This window comes from Paralichthys olivaceus, chromosome 5 (assembly GCF_024713975.1).
Source record: "Paralichthys olivaceus isolate ysfri-2021 chromosome 5, ASM2471397v2, whole genome shotgun sequence".
Lineage (NCBI taxonomy): Eukaryota > Metazoa > Chordata > Actinopteri > Pleuronectiformes > Paralichthyidae > Paralichthys > Paralichthys olivaceus.
Genome location: NC_091097.1, coordinates 11,475,023 through 11,500,700, shown reverse-complemented (window position 1 = coordinate 11,500,700; position 25,678 = coordinate 11,475,023). Strand labels below are relative to the sequence as shown.

At 42.2% G+C, this 25,678-nt stretch overlaps 1 protein-coding gene across 9 annotated transcripts; it reads left to right on the top strand.

The window, feature by feature from the left end:
* Window positions 1-196: 196 nt before the first annotated feature.
* dnm2a (dynamin 2a) lies at window positions 197-25,650 on the top strand. Of its 9 annotated transcripts, none has more exons than XM_069524747.1 (22): window positions 197-357; window positions 5,231-5,304; window positions 5,529-5,678; window positions 7,230-7,433; window positions 7,667-7,765; window positions 8,433-8,593; window positions 8,703-8,845; window positions 9,396-9,531; window positions 9,630-9,697; window positions 10,350-10,488; window positions 12,345-12,431; window positions 12,711-12,781; window positions 13,580-13,633; window positions 14,160-14,211; window positions 15,178-15,189; window positions 17,429-17,539; window positions 19,235-19,344; window positions 19,478-19,589; window positions 19,712-19,876; window positions 20,918-21,141; window positions 21,361-21,627; window positions 25,034-25,650. In XM_069524747.1, the coding sequence occupies exons 1-22, from the start codon at window positions 197-199 to the stop codon at window positions 25,062-25,064; spliced, it is 2,631 nt and encodes an 876-aa protein (XP_069380848.1). In that variant the 3' UTR covers window positions 25,065-25,650. The 9 variants fall into 9 exon arrangements, with proteins under 9 accessions (XP_069380848.1, XP_069380846.1, XP_069380845.1 ...); XM_069524745.1 differs by lacking the exons at window positions 10,350-10,488; window positions 25,034-25,650 and adding exons at window positions 11,158-11,296; window positions 21,944-24,360; XM_069524744.1 differs by lacking the exon at window positions 25,034-25,650 and adding an exon at window positions 21,944-24,360.
* The last annotated feature ends 28 nt before the right edge of the window (window positions 25,651-25,678 follow it).

The following is a 25,678-nucleotide window of genomic DNA, read 5'->3' as shown; positions in this document are numbered from 1 at the left end:
CCGTGATACCACCGAGGACCCAACTGTTCGAGAGGGAGGAAGAGCTGTTGGGAGGCGGCGGAACTGAAGAGAGTAACCCGAGAGCTCACTGCTGCTAAGCTAACGTTACCTCAGCGAGTTAGCGCGGCTAGCGTTAGCCTCTGGTCTGCCTTGTGTTTGAAGGGGAGGGGGGCTCTCTCTCTGAGCTAACGAAACCATGGGGAACCGGGGCATGGAAGACCTGATTCCCCTCATCAACAAGCTCCAGGACGCGTTCAGCTCCATTGGCCAGAGCTGCAATTTAGACCTTCCCCAGATCGCGGTGGTCGGCGGACAGAGCGCCGGGAAAAGCTCTGTCTTGGAAAATTTCGTCGGCAGGTGAGTTACGCTAATGGAGCAAAGCTCTGCAATTACCCCACAGTGTGTTTGGTTCTGTCGACGTGTTGTTCTCAGCGTGTTTCTGAAGCAGCAGCTGGTACGAAAGCTCGGAAATGTCGAGTGCCACAAAGCTAAACCAACGTTAATTACCATAAATCAGCGCGTAACGTCAATGTCAATTTACGTACTTGTCGTAAATCTGCCTTGGTGGTTACAGGTCAAACAACCCGATGTAGGTAGATACGCCCTTTACGTGGCGGACCAGTGGACCAGAATAAAATGAGGACATGTTTTTATGAGGTTTTGTCTTTTTTTTTTGACTTCAAACGGTAAAAAGGTTAAATATCAGTGAATGGTAATATTACAAATAGAATAAACCCTTTCCCCTATGTGTCTGATCACTGCAGTCATTTTATATAACTATACAGCCTTTTAAAACTGTGATTACACATCTATTGCTCACCTCGTTTCAACCACACACTTTGACCGTGACAAACTAAGAACTTTATAAGAATGACACCAAATAATATGAGTGTCACATTTTCGTACTTTTATTTGAGTTAAATCACAATGCAAATGATATTGTTTCGCCATCTGATTATTATTTGTATGCCTTTTGTTCTGAATGGAAACTATTCCCTCTTGCTCTATTTATAATTCCAGGCCACACCTAGAAAGTCCTCCAGGATTTATATTCACCAGTAATTGTTATTTGCTCTACATTGGCTCAAATGAGATCTTCGTTGTTTGATCAGCATGCTTAATGTTTTACATGTGGGAGTACAAATGTGTTATGTAAAGCGGTGGGAGCAAAGTGAGTCATCGTCTTTCTTTCAGGTAGAGAGTTTTGCAGCCGGGTGTAGTTTCAGTGCATGTTATGTTATGCATCGCCACAAAGGACACATTCTCTCGTAAAGTGTAAAGTTCACATCTGAGGCAGACACAACTTCCTCTACCGTCTTCCCTTTTTTTGCTTTGTTGTTGCTTTTTTTCTTTTTAGAAATTAAGGAAACACGTCTCTCTGGTGTCTGTGGTGTGAAGGTTAAGCAACAGTGCTCCTCAACAGGCTGGTCCTGTTGCCTTCTCCCACATCAGCAGTGAATGAGATCACCCTGCAGATAAAGAAACAAAACAGACTCGCTCTAAAGGAGCTTGTTTAGCAGGATTCCACCCAATGAGAGACACTCAGTGTGTGTATCTGTGTGTGTGTAACCCAACCCACAGAGGGTCGAACAATTGCATACAAGCCAGCCGGCAGCGAAGAGGAAGTACATTGGCTGTTAAGACGGCAAACAGACAGGCCTTTCGTTATAAACACACAGGCCAGAGCATGTCGTAACTGTAGGCATGAACACACAAACACACACACACACACAGATTAGACTTCCACGTAATGCACATTAATTCAGATGAGTGGGACTTTGCACTGTGAGAGCACTTGACACATATCAGCTGTAATTACCTTGAAACATTTCATGGTGACCTGTTTCACTGCATGTGCTAGCCGAGCCTATCACTTCCTCATCCATCTGCTGAAAAGTTGCACAAAGGCTGTGGCATGACAACTCATGTACACGTTCATCATTTAAATGTTCATCACTCTTTTTCCCATCACAATACAAAGTAGAGCAGGCTGTCTGTATGCCCATTGTCGCTGGCAAGTGAACTTAAGGGGCCAATAAGGTGCTACGGTAGAAGTCAAATAGCTTCAAGGTTAAGTCTTACTTCAACCTACTTCAAGCTATCGCTTTAGCAACAAAGGCGTTCTTGTTGAGGTGACTCATTGTTGATCTAAGGGTTTGTTTGAGCTCAGGAGTGACAAATACTCAAAGCATGTTATCTACACTGCCCTTAGTGCTGTAGGATAATTGATTTTCAAATTCTATGTGGTGACAACAGACTTCAACCAGGAGCACTGAGCTATTGTTGCTGTCAGTAATGGTTGCTCAGTAGTTCCCTATTAGTTGATTTTTGTAAGAGGCGGGTGTCATCTCTGGGTCCCCAGGCATGAAAATGACCTGTCTTTTCCTTTATGTGGCACCAATGACAAAAGGAACTGAACCACTTAGCACTGGGAAGAGACACATATCAGACTTTAGACAGTACAATGCACAGAGAGTAAATGTTTCTGCTTCTCTGTCTCCTGTCTGGATGTCATACTGATGTCATGATCTGATGGGGAGCTGCTTCAATGTCTTCAGTAAATTCTCTGGTTTTTATAATCTGCAAGTTTGCCATCGCTCATCACCTGATCCCCTGCTGTGTTCACACATTGACTTCTCCTGGATTTCGACAGACATAATACTAGGAGGCCAGTAGGATAAAGTCCATAGAAAATGCAGAGCGTCTCCCTGACATTTGCATTCACACATTCATAAAAGCGAGCAGGAAGTCTTCTTTGTAGTATAATATTAAAACACAATGAGATGTACCCTTTGGTGTTATTTCAGTGGCCTGTCAAAAGTTAAATCCATGTATTACTAGATTATTATTTACTCACAGTTAAGAAATTATTATCAGGCCCGTGTCTCCATGATAACTGTGCTATGTTGTGATGTCATTGTCCCAGAGGAGAGACGTCATATCTAGCTCTACAAGCTGGCCTGGGTGGAGGTTTTTATCTGATCTGTACATACAGTACTTAGGAACAAGGACTTTTAAAGTGTTAGAACAATCTAAAGATAATTGATTAAAGCGGTTTGTGCTTAAAAAAATGTAATATGACTTTTATATGTCTTGCTATAATTACTTATTGTAGCAAAATACTTTGTTCTGTATGGGCAACATAGATATATGAAGGAAATTGAACAGAAATGGGTTCACGTCTGGATGTGTGTGCAGCACCATGGACATCCCTCTGAAAAGGAACGACAAACAGCTGATGGCAGAGAGCGAAGGGATTTTCCAATAAGCAGTTGGATTCTGGAAGTGCTCTGAAAGACTGTGCTGTGGGGTGATGCCTCTTGGTACCCACAGTTTGAGACTAAGGTGCTGGAATCCAGCGGATAGCCATAATTATATGTTGGTCACTACAACGTTGAGCCACAGGATATGTCACACCTAACCATAAACACATTTTTGTGTTATACACCCTCCATTGAGCGCACACAATAACCTCAGAGGTTCACACACTGGTATCCATGTTTGAAATCCCTGTCAGGCCTCTATAGAGTCAGGGAGGATCAGCTATGGGCTATGGCTCCTCAGAGTTGCTCTGCCTGTTTGTAAAAGACAGAGGCTGTCAAGGCAAGCAGGCAGGGGGAGGGGAGTTGGCTCTCTTGTTCACTCCCTGCTCTACTCTCTTCCTTTTGCTTTCTCTTGTGTTGGATGGAGGGAGGCTCACAGACTGATGCTCTTTGCTCGGCCATCGATAATGCATGCAATGATACTCAATCTGCTCAGCCTCGTCTATCATTTACAGCACATCAATAATGGAATGCTGGCCTCTTGCTTCTTTTCAATATGCCACTGCTATTTATCTAATTCAGTCTATGATGATCGACAGGTTGCTTTTTGAACAATTTCTTTCTTTTTTTTTTATATGAAACCTTTCTGGGGCCTATAATTTTATTGCTGGGAATCTGTGACCAGTGGTGTTTTGTGAAAATCCAGTGAGAGTCAACTGTAACTGGAGAGATGCCTTAATACATTAGAAGATTCTTAAAGAGGTCATGATTGCTCTGATCTCTGAGCAGCATCTTATCACATCTAGTCTAACTCCTCTCTCATTTTCCTTAGACCTATGGTGGCATTGTTTTTGCCTGCATGCTCCACATTATGTGGGTGACACAGCACCGGCCCTGAACTGTGGATTTTTGCTGATGCACGGAACATCCAGAATTTTCCCACTGTTTCCCCACAGGACCTCAACCCTAGGAATAGCAGGCAGTCTGTTAGTATGGCAGCTCTGCTCTTTTCTCTTGTCCTATGGCACCACCATAGTCTCCGCTGGCCTGTAGGTCTGGCAGTCGGGAGGAAAAAGAGAATGTGGGTTAGTGACATGCTCAGCCCTGCTAAGATTGTTCTGGGACTGGGGCTGGTGATTACCACCAGATGTAGCATTTTTGCTGAGTCTTAAATGGGAGGGGATTCCTGACAACTGGGTGGAGGAGTCAGCCCACAGAGCCCCTAGACTTCTGAGGACTGACTAAGCAACTTTGAGCATGTGGTGAAAAATTCCTCAGGTGCCGTGACACTATAACAAACAAACCAGTTGTGATTCCCTTTTATTCCTGTAGGCTGCTGTTTCAGTAATGCTCTGTTACCAATGCCATTTGCCATTGCTTGTTTACTGTCTTTACTAGGTCATTCAGTATGAATCAAAAAATATATGCATATCCCAGTATAATTACACACACAATGTGATGACCGCTATCATCGATTGGCCCAACCAGTCTGTTTCAGCATAAAGGAGAGACGTGTTCAAGTCCAATAATTAAAAGTGAACTAAAGTGTTAATTATTGTAGATGTAACATGTGTGAATTTTATCCTGGGGGGATTTATCCCATAACAGCATGAGTGGGCGTTTCTGAATTGATCGTCAAATCTCTAATGATGAGAGAAAATTACTTTGTCAGATTTGATTTGTTGTGAGCGTAGTTGGGGGTGTGAAATTCCCCTCTGCCCATTAATTTACCAGAGGGCATGCTTAGAGGAAATGGACATTGAGTGTAATGAATAATAGACCATTCTCTCCGTCTCCATCTTTTTTTTTTCTTTCTGTCTGTTTCTGTTGCTTTTATAATTTTTTGATCTGAACTTCGTGGTTTAACCCAACATGTCCGAACCTTGTTTTGATTCCGTTCTTTATCCCTTTTAATTCCAACAATTGTGTTATTAATTTTTCTTCTTCTGTCCATATCTCTCACTTAGGGACTTTCTTCCACGTGGATCAGGCATCGTTACCCGCAGACCTCTCATTTTGCAGCTGGTCAACAATAAAGCAGGTGAGTGTGTTTGTCCTGTACACAGCCACATCCCTGCCTCTTTTTATCACTGCCCTGTATATGCCCTCTCTGTCGCAGCGCCTCAAGCTAGGCAGCCTTCATGCTATTTGCCACCATCATCTCTTTAACTTAATAATCTCTTTTTCTCTCCCTTTCTACCCTGTTGTCCTTTTCTCTCCCTCCACCCCCCGTTCCTGTGTGTCACTTTGTCCCCGTTTGTGTAGAATATGCTGAATTCCTACACTGCAAAGGGAAGAAGTTTGTGGATTTTGATGAAGTGCGGGCGGAAATTGAGGCGGAGACTGAAAGGATAACAGGGTCCAACAAAGGCATCTCTCCCGTCCCAATTAACCTGAGAGTGTACTCCCCAAACGGTAGGTCACCACACCACAGGTCTTATACTAAAACACATCTCATGCGTTGACATGTTGTGCTTTTTGGCATATTACAAGTATTTATTCCGATAATATAACTGATAGTGCTAAAAGGTTTGTACCAAATCAGAATGGTGAAGTTATCTCAATCTGTCAGGTATTTAGTTCACCTGATCAACCACAAAAAACACAACTTCAACTTTGGGCATTTTATCCATAAAACCATTTCCCAATTGACTTTTAAGAAATGTAAATTAAATATATTGTCATCATCATATATTACGCAACAGTTGTATTCTTATTGCCCAAACCGAGCTACAGAGTTGTTTTTTTTGTTGTTGTTTTTTTCAGTCAAGTCAACTTTATTATCAATAATGCCATATGTGCAGGGCATACAGAGAATTGAAATTGTGTTTCCCTCTTATCCCCGGTGCAAACAGCATTAAACATGAAATATATAGTATAAAAAAAATAAACAGGTAGTGGCAAATCTAGACGATATAAAGAATATAAATATGGCAGATATGGCGGGATGAACATAATTAACGGTATAAATATAAACAGAATTATCAGTGGAATATAAATATAAATATGGCAGATAAAAACAGGATTAAGAGTATAGGCAGTGAGGTCGATCAAAAAAAAAAGATGTATACAGTGCAAACAGTGTTGTAAACAGTTGGTGTACAGCAGTTGACTGTACACAGTGCGATTGGTTTGTAGAGTTTTTATTTTTATTTTTTTATTTTTTGAGTTTATAAAAGTGGCTGGTGCCATTTGGTTTGTGCATGGTGGTGGTGGTTCACCAAATTAGGGTATTCTAACAGAAAGAACGGGGTTACTGTGGGTTAACCTGGTTTCAACCTTCAGTTTCATTTGGTACAACATTTAAAATCTAAAAGTCACTTTTGTGATGTTCAGATTTGGTGACTGAATGACTGTCACAAACATCTATTCATCTCCTTGTTGGAGCTGTCACAGGGGGTTAACAGTCAAATTTGGACATTTTTGTGTTTATGAGAGCATCCGTTTTTTTATAAGGTAAAATACCAATTTGACTTAGTTTTACAACAGCAAAGGTTTGCCTGCTCGAGTGCCTTGTTCAAAAGATGAAAGCTTCCCCTCCCACTGCAGATGCCTATTTATGCTGTGAATGGAGCCTGATCTGTGTTGATGTCTGTTGATGTTTTTATGACTAACAAGGAAAATGAATGTGACACATTGATAAAAAAAACACAGGACCCTATTTAACTCAAGCCTGCCATGTAAAAGAACAAACAAACAATACTATGAATAGGCTGTGTTTGCCCTCTCTTGATTAATCAAACATTTATTTGTCCCATATTCACCATTATCTGAGCTTCCATTCAAATGCTGTGTCAAGTTAATGATGCGTCAAATTAAAATGGCTAAATGAAAATAAAAGGCTTTGTAAGAAAATGGAAACACATTACTTGAATGACTGATATACTGTGTTGTTTAGTGTGGGAAATAAAGAAACATCTTACTTGCATTTCTAAATGTTAATACTTTTTTCTCTATGTGGTTTAGTGCTCAACCTGACCCTGATCGATCTTCCGGGAATGACTAAGGTTGCTGTTGGTGACCAGCCCGTAGACATTGAGCATCAGATCAGGGACATGCTGATGCAGTTCATCACCAAGGAGAGTTGTTTGATCCTGGCTGTCACCCCAGCCAACACTGACCTGGCCAACTCGGACGCTCTGAAGATTTCCAAGGAGGTGGACCCACAGGGTAAGTGTGTGGTGTATTCTTAGCTCAGGGGTCAGAGAGCAGAACCACAACAACACTGTAACACTCATGTCATTAATGCTAACCAATGAAAGTGAAAAGTTACATGAAACATTGTATCTTATTATATCCATTACCTCTCATTTGTCACTATAGGTTAGAGCCTGACCGATTTATCTGTCGCCCGAAAAAAAGAGAAATTAAATTATAATAATTCTGTTTATAATTTTGTGCAGGTCTGCGCACTATTGGTGTGATAACAAAACTGGACCTGATGGATGAAGGGACAGATGCAAAGGACATCCTCGAAAATAAACTGCTGCCACTGCGTCGAGGTGAGGATCGTGCACACACCTACACACAGACAGTGTGACACCGTGATCCTGGCAGCCGTATGAAACTGTGTGGTCTAGAACGTAGGCTATTTGAAAAGTGAAGTTGGCTAAGGGCATATACACACACGCTTTTATTTCAGCTGCCTGTGATCTGCTTGCCTGTCAGCCACTCCAGGGCAGTTCTGTGACTTTGTGCTTAGCAAAAATGAGCATGAAATAGAACTAGAAATAGAACATCATCAATGGGTAACTGTGTTTTTAAACTGCAGCTTGGAAAAAAAAACTTGTGTGTGTTCATAGAATGACACTCTGTAGGGACCAGTGCTGTATGTGTATATATGTGCATGTGACACTCTTTATAGGTGCAGTGTGATCATCTTTTTAGTTATATCTTTTTTTAGTTATATCTCTGAACCATCATGAGATGGAAAGAAATGGATTGATGTTCACATTTGAAGATGTTGATAAGTGAGTCATATTGGGCCACATGGATGCACATACCTCAGTAAATAGTTTACTGTGGACATCTACTTATCCTTAGATTGACAGATGAAGCAAAATGTTTCAAAGATAGAATGATTGTTGTGGAAGTACTGAGGTGTCAGATGTCGCTGTGTGGCAATGGCTAATTGTTTAAATGCACATGACTTTGTGTGGCTGTGTGCAGGCTATATCGGTGTGGTGAACCGCAGTCAGAAAGACATTGATGGGAAGAAGGACATACGTGCTGCCCTGGCTGCAGAGAGGAAGTTCTTCCTGTCCCACCCTGCCTACAGACATATAGCAGAGCGCATGGGCACGCCACATCTACAAAAGGCACTCAACCAGGTATACTGTCAACTATCTGTTCTTATTTCATTTTCAATCATAAAATATGATATTCTTGCAAACAATCTTATTAATTCTCTGAAATAATGTTACTTCCCTTTCTCTTTAGCAATTGACCAACCACATCAGAGACACCCTGCCTGGTCTGCGCAGTAAGCTTCAGAGTCAGCTTCTCTCCCTCGAGAAGGAGGTGGAGGAGTACAAGAACTTCCGTCCTGATGACCCGACACGCAAGACCAAGGCCTTGTTGCAGTGAGTGCATATGAGCATCTCTCCTCATACAAACGCAACATACCTGCTCATTTTACAGTCAGTAGCTTGTTGGTGAAGTAACATGTTGCAGCAATATTTGACAGGGCAACTGAGAGAGAGAAGTTTGGTCTCTCATTGTGACAGTAGAATAATGTATTCACTGTGTAGTATATTTTGCATGGTATGTGTGTAGAAGTAATGTTAAAATTAATGGTTTTGCAAAGCATGCTGATTAGATTTGATTAATATATGATAATAACAATATATACAATTACAATTTAAAAGTAAGTGGGGATAAGAAATTGTAGGATAAATGGATGAAGCTGAGCTGAGCTGTCTCATATATGACTTAATTTGTTTCAGAGTATAGAGACATGCTGCAAATATAAGATCAGTTACTTTAAAACAACGACCTCAAATTAGCATCTATATTTTACCACTCATGTCAGCCACTAATCATTTTGCAGTGTATTTCCAGGGAGGCTCTAGCTGTAGCTGAGAGTAGAGTCTTCACACCAGCCTCATGTCTTTTGTGCGTCTCCCTTATCAGGATGGTGCAGCAGTTTGGTGTGGACTTCGAGAAGTGCATTGAAGGCTCTGGGGACCAGGTGGACACCAACGAGCTTTCGGGTGGCGCCAAGATTAACCGCATCTTCCACGAACGCTTCCCTTTTGAACTCGTCAAGGTTAATATTGAGCGTTATTGATATAGTGCTTTGGCTGTAGGTTCTCACAAGTTAAACCTTTGTTGAGCGTCATTATTTTTTTTCTCCCTGTCCCTCAGATTGTTTTTGATGAGAAGGAGCTGAGGCGAGAAATCAGTCACGCGATCAAGAATGTCCATGGTGTCAGGCAAGTGGAGCGGAGACAAAAAAACCCCACGTCTTCCACAGGAGACAGAAACAGAGCTCAATAGATGCCTGTATTCTGTTTTTACATGAATACCCCTGTACCCAGTATTGTACTATAATTAAAGAATTGTCATCAAAACTTGCTGTCAGACTAAAGGCACCAATTCAGTGTGCTCTGCTGTATGTGAATATTTTCTCTATCCTGCTCAATGTTCCTCCAATCCCCTTATCTCCTCACTGCAACACCACCCACTCCTTTTCTGTTTCTGTCTGCTGAAGCATTTAATTATTATAGCATTTTGTGTTACATTTATCTGTGTCCACTGCGTCTTTGTTGTCATGTGTTCCTCATTGATACTGTTCTCTCAGCCATATCTCATTTGTGATTGTGGGTTTAATTACTTTCACACCTGGCCATCTTTGGCACTTAATCTTTAATCCCCATGTTGTGGCTGTCGTTATATTAATTATCTTTCCCTTTGTGCGTCACCTAAAATCTCTTCAGTCACCTGTTTGTCTTTTTGAGTAGCTAATCATCTGTCCATCTGTATATCTGTCTTTTTTGTTGCTGTTGTTTTTTTCCTTTGGCCTACATGTCCATTAACTGTCCCATCTGTCTGCCGATGTGCCTCTGTCTCTCTGTGAATCCTCAGAACGGGGCTGTTCACTCCAGACCTGGCGTTTGAGGCCATCGTGAAAAAGCAGATCGTTAAGCTGAAAACGCCCTGTCTCAAATGTATCGATCTGGTCATTCAGGAGCTCATCAACACATTCAGGCAGTGCACCAACAAGGTACTGCAGGTGTCCAGCATCTCCCGACCCAGCCAAGACATAGGGCAAGGGCAACCACGGGTGTGGCAGAGGGTATCCTGACAGAGAACATTAGCTGGCTGCTTCTTGTGGCGTCTCTACTAATCACTTTAGTTCTACTGTTTTGAGAAACAAACGTTCTTTGCGGTTTGCCCTCAGCCCAGCCCAGCCCCATGTGCCCTGTGTGCAGGCGGCGCTGTCGTGTTGTGGAGTGTTGTGACGGGTGACGTGTCGTCGTGGATATGAGATGTTTCGGGGGCTCAACCTGTCTGAACATCAATGGTCTCTTCTGGACAAGCTGCAGGTCTCACCGCTCAGTGCATATAGCCAGCAACACATGGGGTGGGGGTGTAAGCTATGATTTGGCCTTGAGTTGGAGGTGATGTCAACCTCTACTGTATTGAGCTTCAGAGGAAATGGCTGATCAATGATGAGGATGTGAAAGACCTGTGGCTTGTCCCTCTCCGCTGCTTGATTTGTCTGTCAACAACTAGAAATGACTAACTGAACAAAGCTTTTTTTCCTCTTTTTATTTCCTCTCTTCTTCCTGCCTGTCCTCTTTTTCTCTTTTCTTAATTTCGGCCTATCCTTCCCTGTCTCTCTCTCTCTCTCTACCACCACCAAATGCAATCTTACCCCATGACCCTTCAGAACGGGGCTCTTCACCCCTGACCTGGCTTTTGAGGCGATAGTCAAAAAGCAGATCCTCAAACTCAAAGAGCCCAGCCTCAAATGTGTGGACCTTGTGGTGTGCGAACTCACAGCACTCGTCATGAAGTGTGCTGTTAAGGTAATTAGGCACACACCTTCTGGGACGATAGCATGGAAAGACAAGGGATCACTTTTTCTTTCTAAATATTTATCTGTCATCCCAGTGAAATCAGACCCTTTGCCTCTACACTATCCATGCCCACCGAATCAAATGTGTCCATTTTCCTATCCCAAATCCTTTCCCACTTCTGGAAGTCTCCATACCATTCAGATTGAGCATCAACTTACATATCATGTCTGAAGCACAACTTCAGATTTCTAGCAGTAAGCTCTCACATCGATTCATTAAAGCATTTGTTTTTTATCTCACTTCCACATTGCATCCTCCCTCTGTCCCTGACCCAGAGCAGCGTGGCGCCCAGCTTCGCTCCCTCACTGACCCACATGTCTGTCTGGCATTCTGCTATCTGCTTATTGAAAAGGAGTGATATAAGGGTGGTGGTGAGATGATACTAAAAGCCTATCTGTGAAGTGGCAGCTTGAAGGAAGCGTTTCCATAGCAACAGTGCTCCGCTGTCATCTTGTGGACAGAGAAAGGAACTGCACACAATGAAACAATAGACACAAGCTCAGCCACCATCCCATCCTCTGTCTCACCTCATTCTTTTACCTTTCCCTTCTCATCCAGTCTTCACAAAGCTGAAGTACTACCAAAACTTTACCATCAGCCAGTGATGACATGGACGTGGTTTGTTTCAAGTGCGATCTGATCATGTTTTGATATTAAAAGTTAAAATAAACTGCTTAATTCAGACATTGGCAAACTTACAGCTTTACTAGAATTATTCTGTTTTTCCATGAAGTCATTCCTGGGTGATGGTATATACCTTACCACCTTGTAGAACATGCTATCACTTCATATTTAAAGTGTATGTGTGTGTGTTTGTGGTTATGTGTGGCATTGAAATGTCACTTGACTATCTCTTTCCTTTGTCTTTACTTATTGTTACTTCTCACACCTGTTTCTCTCTTATACTTCTTGGTAAGTGTCACTTAGCTCCAGGTCACATGTAAGTGTGTCAGTGTCTCAGTTTAGTTCTGCAGTTGTGCATTGTGTTGCTTTTCAGCTGAATTCTTACCCCAGACTGAGAGAGGAGACGGAGAGGATCGTCACCACCCATGTCAGAGAACGAGAAGGGAAGACCAAGGACCAGGTGAGACTCTAGAATATTGTTGAAGGAACAAAACCTTGGATTAAAATCGTATTCTCAGCTTCATCACATTTGCAATTTGCAGTAGCAGCAGCACTAATGGCACCAGTTAGGTGGAAGATAATTGGCATGGCTCTGTTAAAATTTCGCCTTAGACCTTCTCTCTGTCATGGTTACTTTTGTTCAGGTCACAGCTTTGAAATATCAAATGTGAGACTTTCTGTAAGTGGTGTTTAATTGAGACCTCACTATCCTAATTGAGATTTTCTGCCTCTAATTAAGGTTCTGCTGCTGATTGACATTGAACTGTCCTACATCAACACCAACCACGAGGACTTCATAGGCTTTGCTAAGTACGTACATCCACCTCCCCCTCCCCCCTATTCTTGCCCAACTTACTGCTTGTTGCCGTTGAGCCCAGCCTCAGCACCGGCACCTTGACCCCGATTAACTACATGTTGTCTGAGGTGCACTTGTGATGCCGTAGATTTAGAAAGAAATGCCCTTTAATCTTGTATCTGTCTGCGATCAATACATGTGGAACCCAGCTGCCATTTCAGAAATTTAACAGACCGATCGCCACTTTACTGAATCAAAGTTGCTGATAATTAGCCACATGTTTTAAGCTGCAGTGCGTCAGTGGGATGTATGCAAATTAGCGATCCAGCCATATCAGAGCATGTGTCTCCTTGTAGAGGATATGGATCAAGGTTGCATCAGTTGCACAAACCCCCACCCCTGCATGCAACAACACTACTTCCTCTCCAAACACAGTCGATCAAGCATGCTTGATTGCTGGGCAGATAAACTTCCTGTGTGCTGCAGGCTGTTTGACTGTCACTACAGAGAATGTTCACTGTACCAATCGACAGACCAGAGCTAATGTTTCCTGGAAACTCATTTGCACACTGCAAAGCACTCACTTTTTTTGGGTTATTTCGTTATCCAGTCAAGTCCCTGTTTGAATTCTGTCACAGTAGCATGTAGTTGAGTGGAGCTCCCCTGCTCTGCGTGGGTCATACCAATGACCAATTAAAAAAGCAAACCCCTCGTGTGTGTGTGTGTGTGAGGGTTTATGCCGAGCCTCTGCATGGCACGTGGATTGCTGTTAAGCCCAAGCTGTTTAACAGTTTTCATGACGTCACTTTCAGTCTTGACTACAGAAGGCTGGATGATGGTAGCCCCCCAGGGTTCGGCAACAACAGGTGGGCAGACAGAAAGGTTGTAGGGTTGTATGTACAGTGTGTTTGTAAGAGACCGTTTGAGCGTCCATATTGTCCAAAGTCCGCTACAGTCCACGTTGACCTTCATGTATGTGTGTAGTAGTTTATTCTGTCTACTAATTCCAGAAATGTCTGTTTGTATGTAGCGCACATACCTCGAGAACTGTTCTTCTTATCGGCCCTCAGGAAGTGTAGTGTTGAATTTGGTGTGATTTGGACACATAATACGTTTAATATAAATAAACATTAAATAATCTGGAGACCTGCATTCTACCAGTTTAGAGTACTGCCTACTGAGTCGAGCTTTACTGAACTTGCAACCAGCATCACCACAGGCCAAGCAAAGAGTCATGTTCACAGAGGGCACTGCAATTGTAAAACATTCAAAACCTTTAATTTGCACTTATCTAAAACCAAAGACTAAAGACTATTGATGGTGAATATGCAACTTTGTGTGGTGTGCCATCAATATTTCTTGTCTTTTCTCTTCATCTATGTGTAATGACAGCGCCCAGCAGAGGAACACAGCCGCCAACAAGAAGAGGGCCATACCCAACCAGGTACATTTCATTACTCCTCTCTGGCCTTTTCACCAATCTCAGATTTAATCTCCCTTGACTGATGCCCCCCATTACCAGCTGATTAATCAACCATGTGAAAATAACTGACTCCAGCAGTGATTTAGCTCATAGCCTTTAATCTAGCCTGACCTATTTGTTAACGATACTCCCCTGTACATTATTTAAACTGCTGACTGTACACAGTCTTTCTGATCTAATATTGTTCTACCTCATACTTTTCCTTTTCTGTTGAGTTCAGACTGACATTAAGATTAATGTGTTTTCTTTTGTAAGATCTTGAAACACAATTGTAACACTGCTGATCAGCTTCAGAGGTTGCAGTGTCAGTAAGGGGGAGTTGCTTAGGCGAACTTACAGGAGACCTCGCTTCTCTGCTTTTTCTGAAACAAGCATTTGTTTCCAAATGCTATTATTAATTGCTGTTTGCATGTGATCCAGGCATGATGTTCTACAGCGAAGCAACAATTCATCACAGGACTATGTTGATTGTTTTGTTGCCTTCCCATTAACTCACAAGCATCTTTTTTGTATCGAAATTGAAAATGTGCATGGACCCTGCACCTATCGACTGAGCAACAATTACGACATAACCAAATTGTGGTATACTTGAAGTAATTCTAATTGCATGTAACTCTCTTGCTCTCTCCCTCCCTACTTTCTCTTTATCTCTCCCTCCTACCTCTAATCATCTGTCTTTCTCTGGTTGGCTAATGGATTTTCCGTTTCCTCCCTCAAATCTGCTTTTCTTTTCACCCTTTTATTTTCCCCACCTTTTCTTTCCTTCCAACCCTCCACCTGTCACCTTTTTCTCTTTCCACCTCCTCTTATTTCTAATCTGCCTCTCATCTTTGCTTGTTTGCTTTCTCATTTCTTTTGGCTTTGATTTTATACTGCCCCTTCCCCTCCCCTTTGCTTTAATTCCCCCTCCCCTTCCTATTACTGCAGGGTGAAATTCTGGTAAGTACCCCACAGATTTAAACCACACCCTGCCCGGGGGCAGCAGTGGTTTGCCATGCAAAGGAACTGAGGCCATCACACAAAGGTCAGCCAATAAGGTTAGGGTGGCAAAGACAGACTGCTGTGAGGTAACAGGATAAACAGGAGTCAATACCTTTCCCCATAATAAGTTGTTCTACCCTTCTGCAGCTTGGCGGACTGGGAGAGGTCCATGAGGAGAAGGTAGAGTCTCCAGATGAATCAAACTGTTGTTTGATCAGTTACCAGTAATTTGGATTGATCAAACTGATGTTTGATTTGCTTCCAGTAATTTGGACTGTATTTAAAGTAACACCTGTCACATTTGATCTCGTAATTCGTGGTTCATTTTGATACGACAGTAATTGTCTCTAATTATACACTGCTACTAACATTTTACAACAATATTTTAAACAACATATGAATTTCCCCCACGATATATCTTTCGTAGCATTCCTGTTTTCTCTACAAGAACCACAGAGAGATAAATCTTCCACCATCGACCATCGGCGGCTTCAGTTCTGACTTGTCTCTGGTTTTATACCTCTGCTGCTGCCTCATGCATGGTGATGCAAAAGTTTGCCTTAAGAGAATCATCCTAAACATCACTGGGTACAAAACGGGGAGGGAGCGAGTCGCGAAAACACAACACACAAATCAAATCAACAAAACACATAACTTTAGAATTCTTTGAACTATCTCTGATTTCTAATGTTTTAACTTTTTAGATTCAATGCACCCACGTGTCTCCATGTCTCTACTATTTCTCTACTCTGATCAACATTTTTTATAATTTAATACTGGGACTGGTCATGGCTTTGGGATGTATTTCAATGATTTGATCAAAATTCTCTATCGCCATCATTTGATTTCATAACTTACTGAGTATCAAGACAAATCTAAATAGGCATGTTTCATTTACTCATTTTTATATTCTTTGCCTTGATCCCAGATGTAATTTAACATTTTTTAATAAGCCAAATTAACATAACACGTTGATTAACTGGGTCTAAATACTGTATCACAGCATCCCATGAAAAGCATGTCTGACTGTTAATGTCAACTTGCTTATAACTTTTCCAACTAACTTGACTACGGGGATTTCAAGCTCCTTGTTATCTGAGACGTTTAAGTTATGTCCTCGCCAAGGCAAACTACCAGTTTAGCTCCTGAGCTCTTGCCTCCTTTCCCATGTTTGTGTTGGCGCTTTTGAACTAATGAACCTTTTTTTTCTCCATAACTCGGTCCAGCTCTGCTGGATGGAGAGGGAGTTCAGGAGAGAGAGGTCTAAAGCAGCCTTTGAAATTGACATTTCCACTTAGCTTTACTTAACACGAGAGCACACTTTTCACAGATAGTTTCCCTCTTTGTACTTGAAATGCACGGGAGTCCATTTGGAAAAATTGAGAGACAGTTGTGAGGAGGGCTCCTCTAAAATAAATGGCGTGTTTTCCTTAGAGTGATTCACTTAACCCAGCCTCTAAGTCTCAGTGATGTATTTTCTCCCTCTCCATCTCCCCACTTCAAATGTTCACTTTGCTGTTATGCTTTCTTTCATTGCATGAACCCTACTAACTTTGTGACCGCTGGCCTCTGAATTGAATCTCTTTCAATGAAAATATTTTCTTCTGATTTGCGCCTGTCTTTAACCATAGCTTCACCCCGTATTTTACTCATCCAGGAATTTAACCCCTGTTTGTCCAAGTCCAGTTAACCTACTAAAACCCATTATAGACCCAATTTTTACTGACCCGTTGACACTAACATACCGCCGCCGACCTTTGTTTGACTCTGTGTTTGGGCTAGCCTCGTCTGGACACCATCTGGTCCTGTTTGTTGGTTTAAATAGTCCTTTTCTGTTGAATGAAATTCCACAAGGACTACATCCCTCTTCACTGTTTTCAACGAAACCATCTGTTGCTTTTTTAAAATGCATTTAGCCATATCGAAAATGGCATGTAACATATTTTACATTTAATCCATGCATATGCATTGTAGTATAAAGCTAAACATGAAAAAACATGATTGATGTTAGGATACTTTTTTAAAAATAAAATTCAGTGACATTGCAGGTAAGGAGGTAAGATTTTATTAGTGTTAGTCACATCACAGTATTATTTCACCAATGCATAAACCTGATTAATGAAGCTGTTTTCCTCCTGGTGCCCCCACTCTCCCTACCACCCTTCTCTTTCTTCCAAATCTTATTTTTGCTGTGCAGGTGATCAGGAAAGGCTGGCTAACCATCAACATCAGCATCATGAAAGGAGGCTCCAAGGAGTACTGGTTTGTCCTGACCGCTGAGTCCCTTTCCTGGTACAAAGACGAGGAGGTGAGATAAATGGCTAACTAGGATGACGCAGCTCCACAGGGATGCATAGATATTAAGTTACTATATTTAGCACTGTAGAGATAAACTATCCCCAAGTGACGATCACCCTCTGTGGTTGGAGGCGTGTGTGTCCCAGCCCAGCCTAACCAATGTGCAGACTACTGTTCAGCTGTAGCCTGATGAACAGGTAGTCTGAACACTGGGCAGGCGGGGGGGTTAGGACTCTGATGGCTGATGGGGGGAAGGACCCTGAGGTCATTGTAGCTGCAGGTCACCATCCTAGGACACATAGTGGGGCACAGAGAGCAAACATTACTCAGTTTCACTCAGTGAAAAAATAAAAAAACATATGAAAAAAAGCTGCATTCATGGAAAGGTCTGCAAAATTAGAACCCATACTGTTGAAACACCACAACACTTAATTAAATTACATGTATCGTGTTACAACTCAATATAAAAAAATATAAGCTAATATTACTTTCAAGTGACTCAGGTAAATAAATCTACACTTGGTAGGTCTGTGTTTCCTCTTGAGTAAATAAGTGTTAGCTCAGCTCTACAGTTTGTTTATGTTATATACATTTCAAAGCTTCTATTCAAGGACTTGGAGAGAAACATTCTGTTCATAAACTGACGCATAAAGTTTCCGTGAGTAAAAACCAGATGATACTTTTTCCCCGATCGTTTAATCTGAGACTAAATTCAAAAGACCGACTTAACTAAATTTAACATTTTTCTGCAATGATCGTAAGCATTTGTGATTTACTTACTCGCCGCTCGATCTTCTTCGTAAGGCCTCAGTCATATCCATTCTTCTGCGCCATTAAAAGACGACTACAAACTACTGCTAAAGATGAACTGCGGTCCTGTGGTCTCGGAATCGGTACATGTTATGTTGGTTGCCTTGTGCGAAAAGGCAGAGAAAGAAAGAACGGGAGAGGTAGGATGGTGGAGGCAAACTGACGTGGCAGGCGGGCTGAAATGTTCCAGCCGGGATCTGACTTTGGAATTTGCAGGAAATCGTACTGGGTTACGGGGGCCGGAGGGGGGTGTGATTGTGTGTGCGCAAGTGTGCATGTGCGTAGACGCTTGTGCTTTTGTATCTTTTAGTGTTTGGACAGTAGATCATATCCATACAAATGCAAGTTTATGCACACACCCAAATCATTCAGGATAGGGGTTTGTTTGTTTGTCTTTGCACATGCAGTTATGTGTTTGGCTCTCTGTGTTTGTGTGTCTGTGTGTTTATATGTGTGTGTCTGTAGTGGGGGTGGGGGATTGTGTGGAGCTGTGAGTGATGTAACTGTTGGGCCTGCGCCGCTCTCTGTGTAAGTGCAGACTAAAATGCTTCCAGATGTCTGCGCTCAACAGTGAAAGCTGGCACCCCATCCCCCAGAACTCTCTCATGCTCCTCCTTTTCTCCCTCTCTTCCTCCTGCACCGCCTCCTCCTCTCCGTCACCATACATTTCTCCATCTCACCAGCTTGGTGGTCGTCCACACAGAGGAAATGCATTCCATTGTATTTGCTCATCAGTGGAGAGGTGTCAGAATCGCTGTCTGGGTTTCTTCTCCAATACAGAAATATAAACTGACTTTGAAATTTATGAAGATGCGTCTGTTCTGTACTTTAGATCTCAAGTTTTTTTTATTTATGTGTCATCTGTAAATACATGTTTCTTTCTATCTCATGTTAGGAAAAAGAGAAGAAGTATATGCTGCCGTTGGATAACCTGAAGCTCAGAGATGTGGAGAAAGGCTTTATGTCCACAAAGCACATCTTCGCAATCTTCAACACTGAGCAAAGGTCAGGGTTATGTTGTCAACAGAGGTTTTTTTTTTTTTTTCCAGACTGACTGCATGTCAGCATTGTGTTGTTGTGTTCTTGCATATCCTTGAGTTAGCCTACACATTCACAACCACTTGTGTTATGTGTGCAGAAATGTCTACAAGGATCTCCGTCAAGTAGAACTGGCCTGTGATTCTCAGGAGGATGTGGACAGCTGGAAAGCATCTTTCCTCAGGGCGGGAGTGTATCCGGAGAAGGACCAGGTATGAGGGTGCTGCTTTGCGTTTCTTCAAAATCCATGAATTAGTTCTGTCACATGTCAGTGGATGTAATAGTCTGTGAGTGGGTTTATGCTTCACCTTTGTTGTCGGTGTGTGTTGCTCAGACGGAGAATGAAGAGGCTGCTCCTGCAGACACATTTTCTATGGACCCTCAGTTGGAGCGACAGGTGGAAACCATCCGCAACCTTGTGGATTCGTACATTGGCATCATCAACAAATCCATCAGAGACCTCGTGCCCAAGACCATCATGCATCTCATGATCAACAGTGTGAGTCCATTAGTACTTAGATTTAATCTTAAATGGACCTACAGCTAGAATGGCACTAAGTAGACCACATCCCCTGCCAAGGCTTAGTGTCGAGCTTTCATAATGGAAAAAGAAATTCTGAAATTCACCAGATTGGACAAACTCATAGATTCTGTCGCCATAATTGCATCTAATTTTTATATCAAGATTCATACACCATTTCTTTTTTCTGAAAGTGATAAATAACATTCTACGATCTGCACCTAACTGATGGGGTTTCCGCTGGGTGCTTTTTGTGAATCCCCACTGAATGTAAAAAAACAAAACAGGAAAAAATAAGACAAAAAAGGTCCTTTGAGTCTATTACATTAACACTGTGCATCCTCTCACACCTCAGCCTGTCGGCTATCCTGAATGGTGACACTATCTGAACCTCACACTGCATGTTAACATATCCTCACAAATCAAACACTGTACAGTTGTATCCAAACTCTCTAAACTTGCATGTATCTATAAATAGATGTTATACGCCTTTAGCTATTTATCATCATCACAATTCCTAATAAACCAGTGAACTGAGCTAAGATCAACTCAACTGCAGTTTAATTAGGTCTAAATGTCACTGCACCATAGAGCTGTGATGAATAGCGTTTAGTTTGTCTGTGTTTTTATATATAACACAAGGTCATTAACTTGAAGACACTAATTAACAAAGTTTATGATGCAGGCTCACAGTTACACGGCCGCTGTGCGTTTATTATTCTAGTGAGCTCACTTGATGTCTTTTAGCAGTCCAGCAACAGCTACACACACACACACACAAATATGTCCAACTTCGCACCGTTGTCCACTTAGCAGCTCTTTTCCAGGATTTATGATCGATGAATTTTGTTGCAGTTAATTAGTCTCTTCGGTTCTTTTCTCTGGCCTTTCACTTTTACAATTTATGAACCTTGTGATCGTTTCTCTTTTGGCTACTGTTGCTCCTCATCTAAAAATTCTCAGTGTTAATCATTGTAAGATTTCACCTTCTATTTTTTTATAATCTTAACTTCCATTCAGGCAAAGGATTTCATCCACTCAGAGCTGCTGGCCTACCTCTACTCATCCGGGGATCAGAACAGCCTCATGGAGGAGTCGGCTGACCAGGCCCAGCGTAGAGATGAAATGTTGCGCATGTATCATGCACTCAGGGAGGCGCTGCACATCATTGGCGACATCAGCACCACCACCATCTCCACCCCAGTTCCCCCACCTGTAAATGACACCTGGATCCAAGAAGCCAGGTGAGAGGGGTAACAGATGGAAAATACTGAATCCAATGATGCAGCCAAATTTACATAATAAGCACATTTGACTGTAAAAAAACAGTACTTTCATCATGTAGTATCACCTCTGTCGGAAAAGTTAAAATTGAGAATCATTACTACTCCTAAAATGTTCTTCTAGAGTAGTGCAGGAGAATTAATCAGATTTTATTTTACTATCTCATATTCTTCTCTTAGCCCAACCCCTCAGCGCAGGCCAACTCCTTCAACTCAACCGGCACCCGGCCGCCCACCTGCTGTCCGAGGGGGCCCGACACCAGGACCACCAATGAACCCTTCCCCTGCCTTTGGAGCTTCGCTTAACCCCTCTCCTGCCTTTGGTGCACCACCAATCCCCTCTCGCCCAGGCCAACCCATCAACGCCTTCAACAGCCACCAGGATCCCTTCAGCGCACCCCCCCAGATCCCCTCCCGGCCAGCCCGTGTCCCACCGGGTGTACCCAGGTATGACTTTGTTACATGATGTCATCATCAGTGTCATGTATGTTTATTGAACTGTATTTGTAATGTTTTGTCACCAAAATCTCATCATCTTCTGTCTTTCAAGAGTCACAGCGGCCATTTTTCACACTCACTAGTTTCCTATGTTTGTATTTATTTTTTGGATTCATTCTCCTCTGTCTTAGGTCTGTATCCCTCTCGCTCTCTCTTCATGTCCTCAACTCCCCTATTTTCACTCTGTCGGGATGTTTCAGTTTCTCCAACATCTCTGTGAGCACGTCTCACTCTTTTTTTTCTTTATCTTTTCTCCTTGTTGCAGCCGAAGACCCCCCGGCGCTCCTTCCCACCGGCCCACCATTATCCGCCCTGCTGAGCACTCCCTGCTAGACTAGACCTGTGGCCATTCCCACTTATGTGTGTGCGCTTGTGCGTGGGTGTGTGTATCGGCACACTATAGGGCAGGGGCCCGAGGGGAGGGGCTGAATAATAGCGGTGCACACTGTACATCTTCCAGCCGTATTAAAGTCTATTCAAGCAATGTTAATAAGCTGCTAATACTGTCTTTATCAGTGCACATGAAAGAAAGAAAGATAGAAAGCCCTTAACCACTTGAATTTTACATTTGACTGCTGTGGAAAGTGTGTAACACAAAATGAAACCCAGCTGATCAGTTAGATACATTAACTCCTGTCTGTGGAGACGATTTATCAAATTCAGGCCAAGAGCTTTTTTAATGTAAAAACTGCTTAATTTCCACGGACAAGGTTTCATGCAGTATCCTATCAAATAACTTATGAACTGTTATTGGCTGGAGTTCCTGTCCCCTCCCTCAGCCTTTTTAAGATGCCCAAGAATAGATCACTGTGTGAAATACACAAGTAACAGGTTGTTAATGTTTCACTGGGTTTTCATTTCCTAACTGATTTCATACTGAAAAAACAATAGCTTATTATCACTGTTGTAATTCTGGAAGTGTTGATTACAATCCCCCCCCCCCCCCCCGTGTTATTTTATTTGAGTGGCTTTGTCCTTTTTAACGACCATTGTAAATGTAGCTTTAAAATAAAGAAAATCTAATCTCAGCTGAAGCAAAGGATGAGGAGACGCAGGGTCGCATGAGACCGAGCGAGTAACCTACAGCTTCCCCGTCTTGTAAAATATTCTTCCACAATGAAAAGATGTCAGCCAGATTGACCATTATAATCCAAGCACTTCTAGCCATTTTAGCCTTACAACCAGCCACACGTAACAGGGATGTTATCGTCCGTTACCAGAACACTATGCACAAAAACCCAGGAGAGCAAGGGAGACTTTGTGGGGCGCTCTCTCTCCGCTAATTCTGAGTCGCGAAAGCCTTGAATTTTAAATCCCTTTATTCTCCGTTGAACCCCAACGAGGCCTTCAGCCTTCGGGTAGACTTTGTTCATTCCTGGATTAGCTGGCTCATATAGAACCGAACACACAGCACAGTCTCCTCTCGGAGAGGATAAAACTCAGTGAAGCGGTGGGGTGTGTCAATGAGGACAGGTCTGTGATGTAGAGTATAATGGAGGTATGAAGCATAGAGGAGTCGGCACATCTCACTCTGGGACATGAATTATTGCTGTGTGTTATGCTTCCATATATTAAAAATATTGTATATAGCTGGCCTATACTGGGGAGTTAGCACTTGTATTTCATTTAATTGCAGGAATGATGACAAAAAACATAATTGAAGCCCATGCGACATGTCATAATGCAACTGTAGGCGTCATTAAAAGGAAGCACCAACACACTCACTTCATCAGCATCGGATGCAGGGAAAAAGAGATTGGTCATCTCCTGGTGCATTATTTATAACCTGGGCATTTGTTATTTCTTCTAATGATTTGGCCGCAATTATATCAGACCCCTCAGCTTCTATTGGACTGTTTTGGATTCTGCTGCAGGGATTACTCCTCTGTTTATTGTCTAAACATGTTTTGGGAGAGCACTCGGGGCTCAACACACAGCTGTGATCATTTGATATGAATTTCATTTGTTTGGTCTCTGACCATTTAAAACCATTTTTTTCATTAACATTTGTAGGTGTGTTGGGGAAAACTGGTCAGGCGCGGGGGGTGGGTGACATTTGCTTATCTGGATGTTTTACATTTTTGGTTTGATCAGTAGATATGGTGAGAGGGTGGTGGGAGTTGTGGTGTGTGAAAGCACATCCTGTCTTGAGAATCTGTCTAGACATGTCACTGTTCTGAAACTTAATTACATCACCTGACAAGAAAAATCAAAAATTTCCCAAACCACAGACTCTCAAGACAGAATGTGTTTTTTTATCTTCCCTGCATTTCTCTACAGGTCTGGCTTTCAGTGACAGTGTCAGAAATTAAACATGTTCAGCACTGAATCTTTAAACTGAAGAATCATCAGAACTCCGGTTCACAAATTCAACTAATTAATGTTTTAAAAGTTCTTCTGGTTCAGTTCTACTGGCTTATTTCCTTGTGCCTGTCACTCGAGCCTGCCCTGAGAGAAGAACAGACTGTAAATGCCCTGTAATACATTAGGTTGTATCCTTCCTCTTCCCCTCCATTCTCTGGATCTGGTGGAAGGGGTTGGAAACCAACCTGCAAAAATTTCTTCTTTTTTTGTTTTGCAAACCTTTGTCAAGTGCCTCTGTAGCAATGGAATGATTTGAATGAACAAAAAATGACCTAATCCAGAAAAGAGAGTAAATAAAGAGGTGTTGTGTACAATAAAGGGACTGGCTCAGGTGGTTGGTGTCTCCTTGTTTGATCCACTCTGTCTCTCTCTCTCTCTCTCTCTCTCTCTCTCAGATGACATACTTTAGTGCCCCTCCTGGGTTTCCTCTCCTCACTTTTCTCTAATCCAATACACACTGACATAAAGCAGCTCATGTTCCTATGGCAACCCTCTACTGGCAGCCTCCCTGCTTCAGAGAGGCCCCACTCGGATGATGGTCACTGTTCCTCAGCACGTATGCACATTTTCAACATAAGTCAAGTGATGAACAAAAGAATTAATACCTTGTCATAGTAACCGATTTTTTTTTGGGCCGTCGTATTTTCAGTGTCTATAAAAAGGGGAAGAACGGATCTACACCCAGGAGGGTGAACATTTTTATATGCACTGAACTTTTAGCCCCATTTATTTATTTAGAGGTAAAATCAAATTATTTTCCAGAACAAAATATTTGCTGAAGTAGACTTTCTCCAAGTTGCTGCATTAATGAATAAATAATGTTTCTAATCAGACCTTCCTGTGAGAGAGGAGGATGATCTCTAAGCCCCCTCGCAGGATTGCCTCTTCCCCAATTCCCTCGCCGTTCCGATGACTGGGTCCTGTAATGTCACCTATCAGACTGCGTGTCACAAGGTTAAAACATTAACGTTGGCTGATTGTCCCTGAACAGGCGCCCGGCTCCCCGTCGAAACCAGTGGTGACCTCGACCATGCAGCCTGCAGCCGACATGAAATCACCTCGATCCATGACAACAGCAAGACCACAGAGGAGCCACATATCTTTTATCTTCAGCTCACCCAGAGAGCTACTGACAATGTTAACAGGCCCACAAAATTAATCTGATGCTCAGTAATACCTCAATACATACTGAAGCATCGATCTTTAAACTGAAGTATTTATCCTACAGTGAATGTTGTCTAAAATAGTCCTGAGCACTAAAAATATTGTAGTATTTGCACAGCTAGTTACAGAGTGACTATAACACCTAAATCCACTGCAGATATTTCCTAGTTTATATCCAGAGGCCTGTCAATGAAGATGCAGATTGAAGTACAGTAGGGTTTTACTTGTAGGGATGAATTACCAGACAAAGTGCCAAGACATGAACAGTTCAACATGTTTGTTATTTTCACATCTGCTTTGTGATGACAAAGAAAATTGCCACATTATCATTTATGACAGAACAGCTTAACGATGGCTCAAGAAGCTGAGCAATCCCATTGATTTCTATCATGGAGAGAGGAAAACATTGTAGTGATCTGAATAAACAATAGGTCTTGTCCACTGCATTGTGTTTTTTTTTTTTTTTACAGCA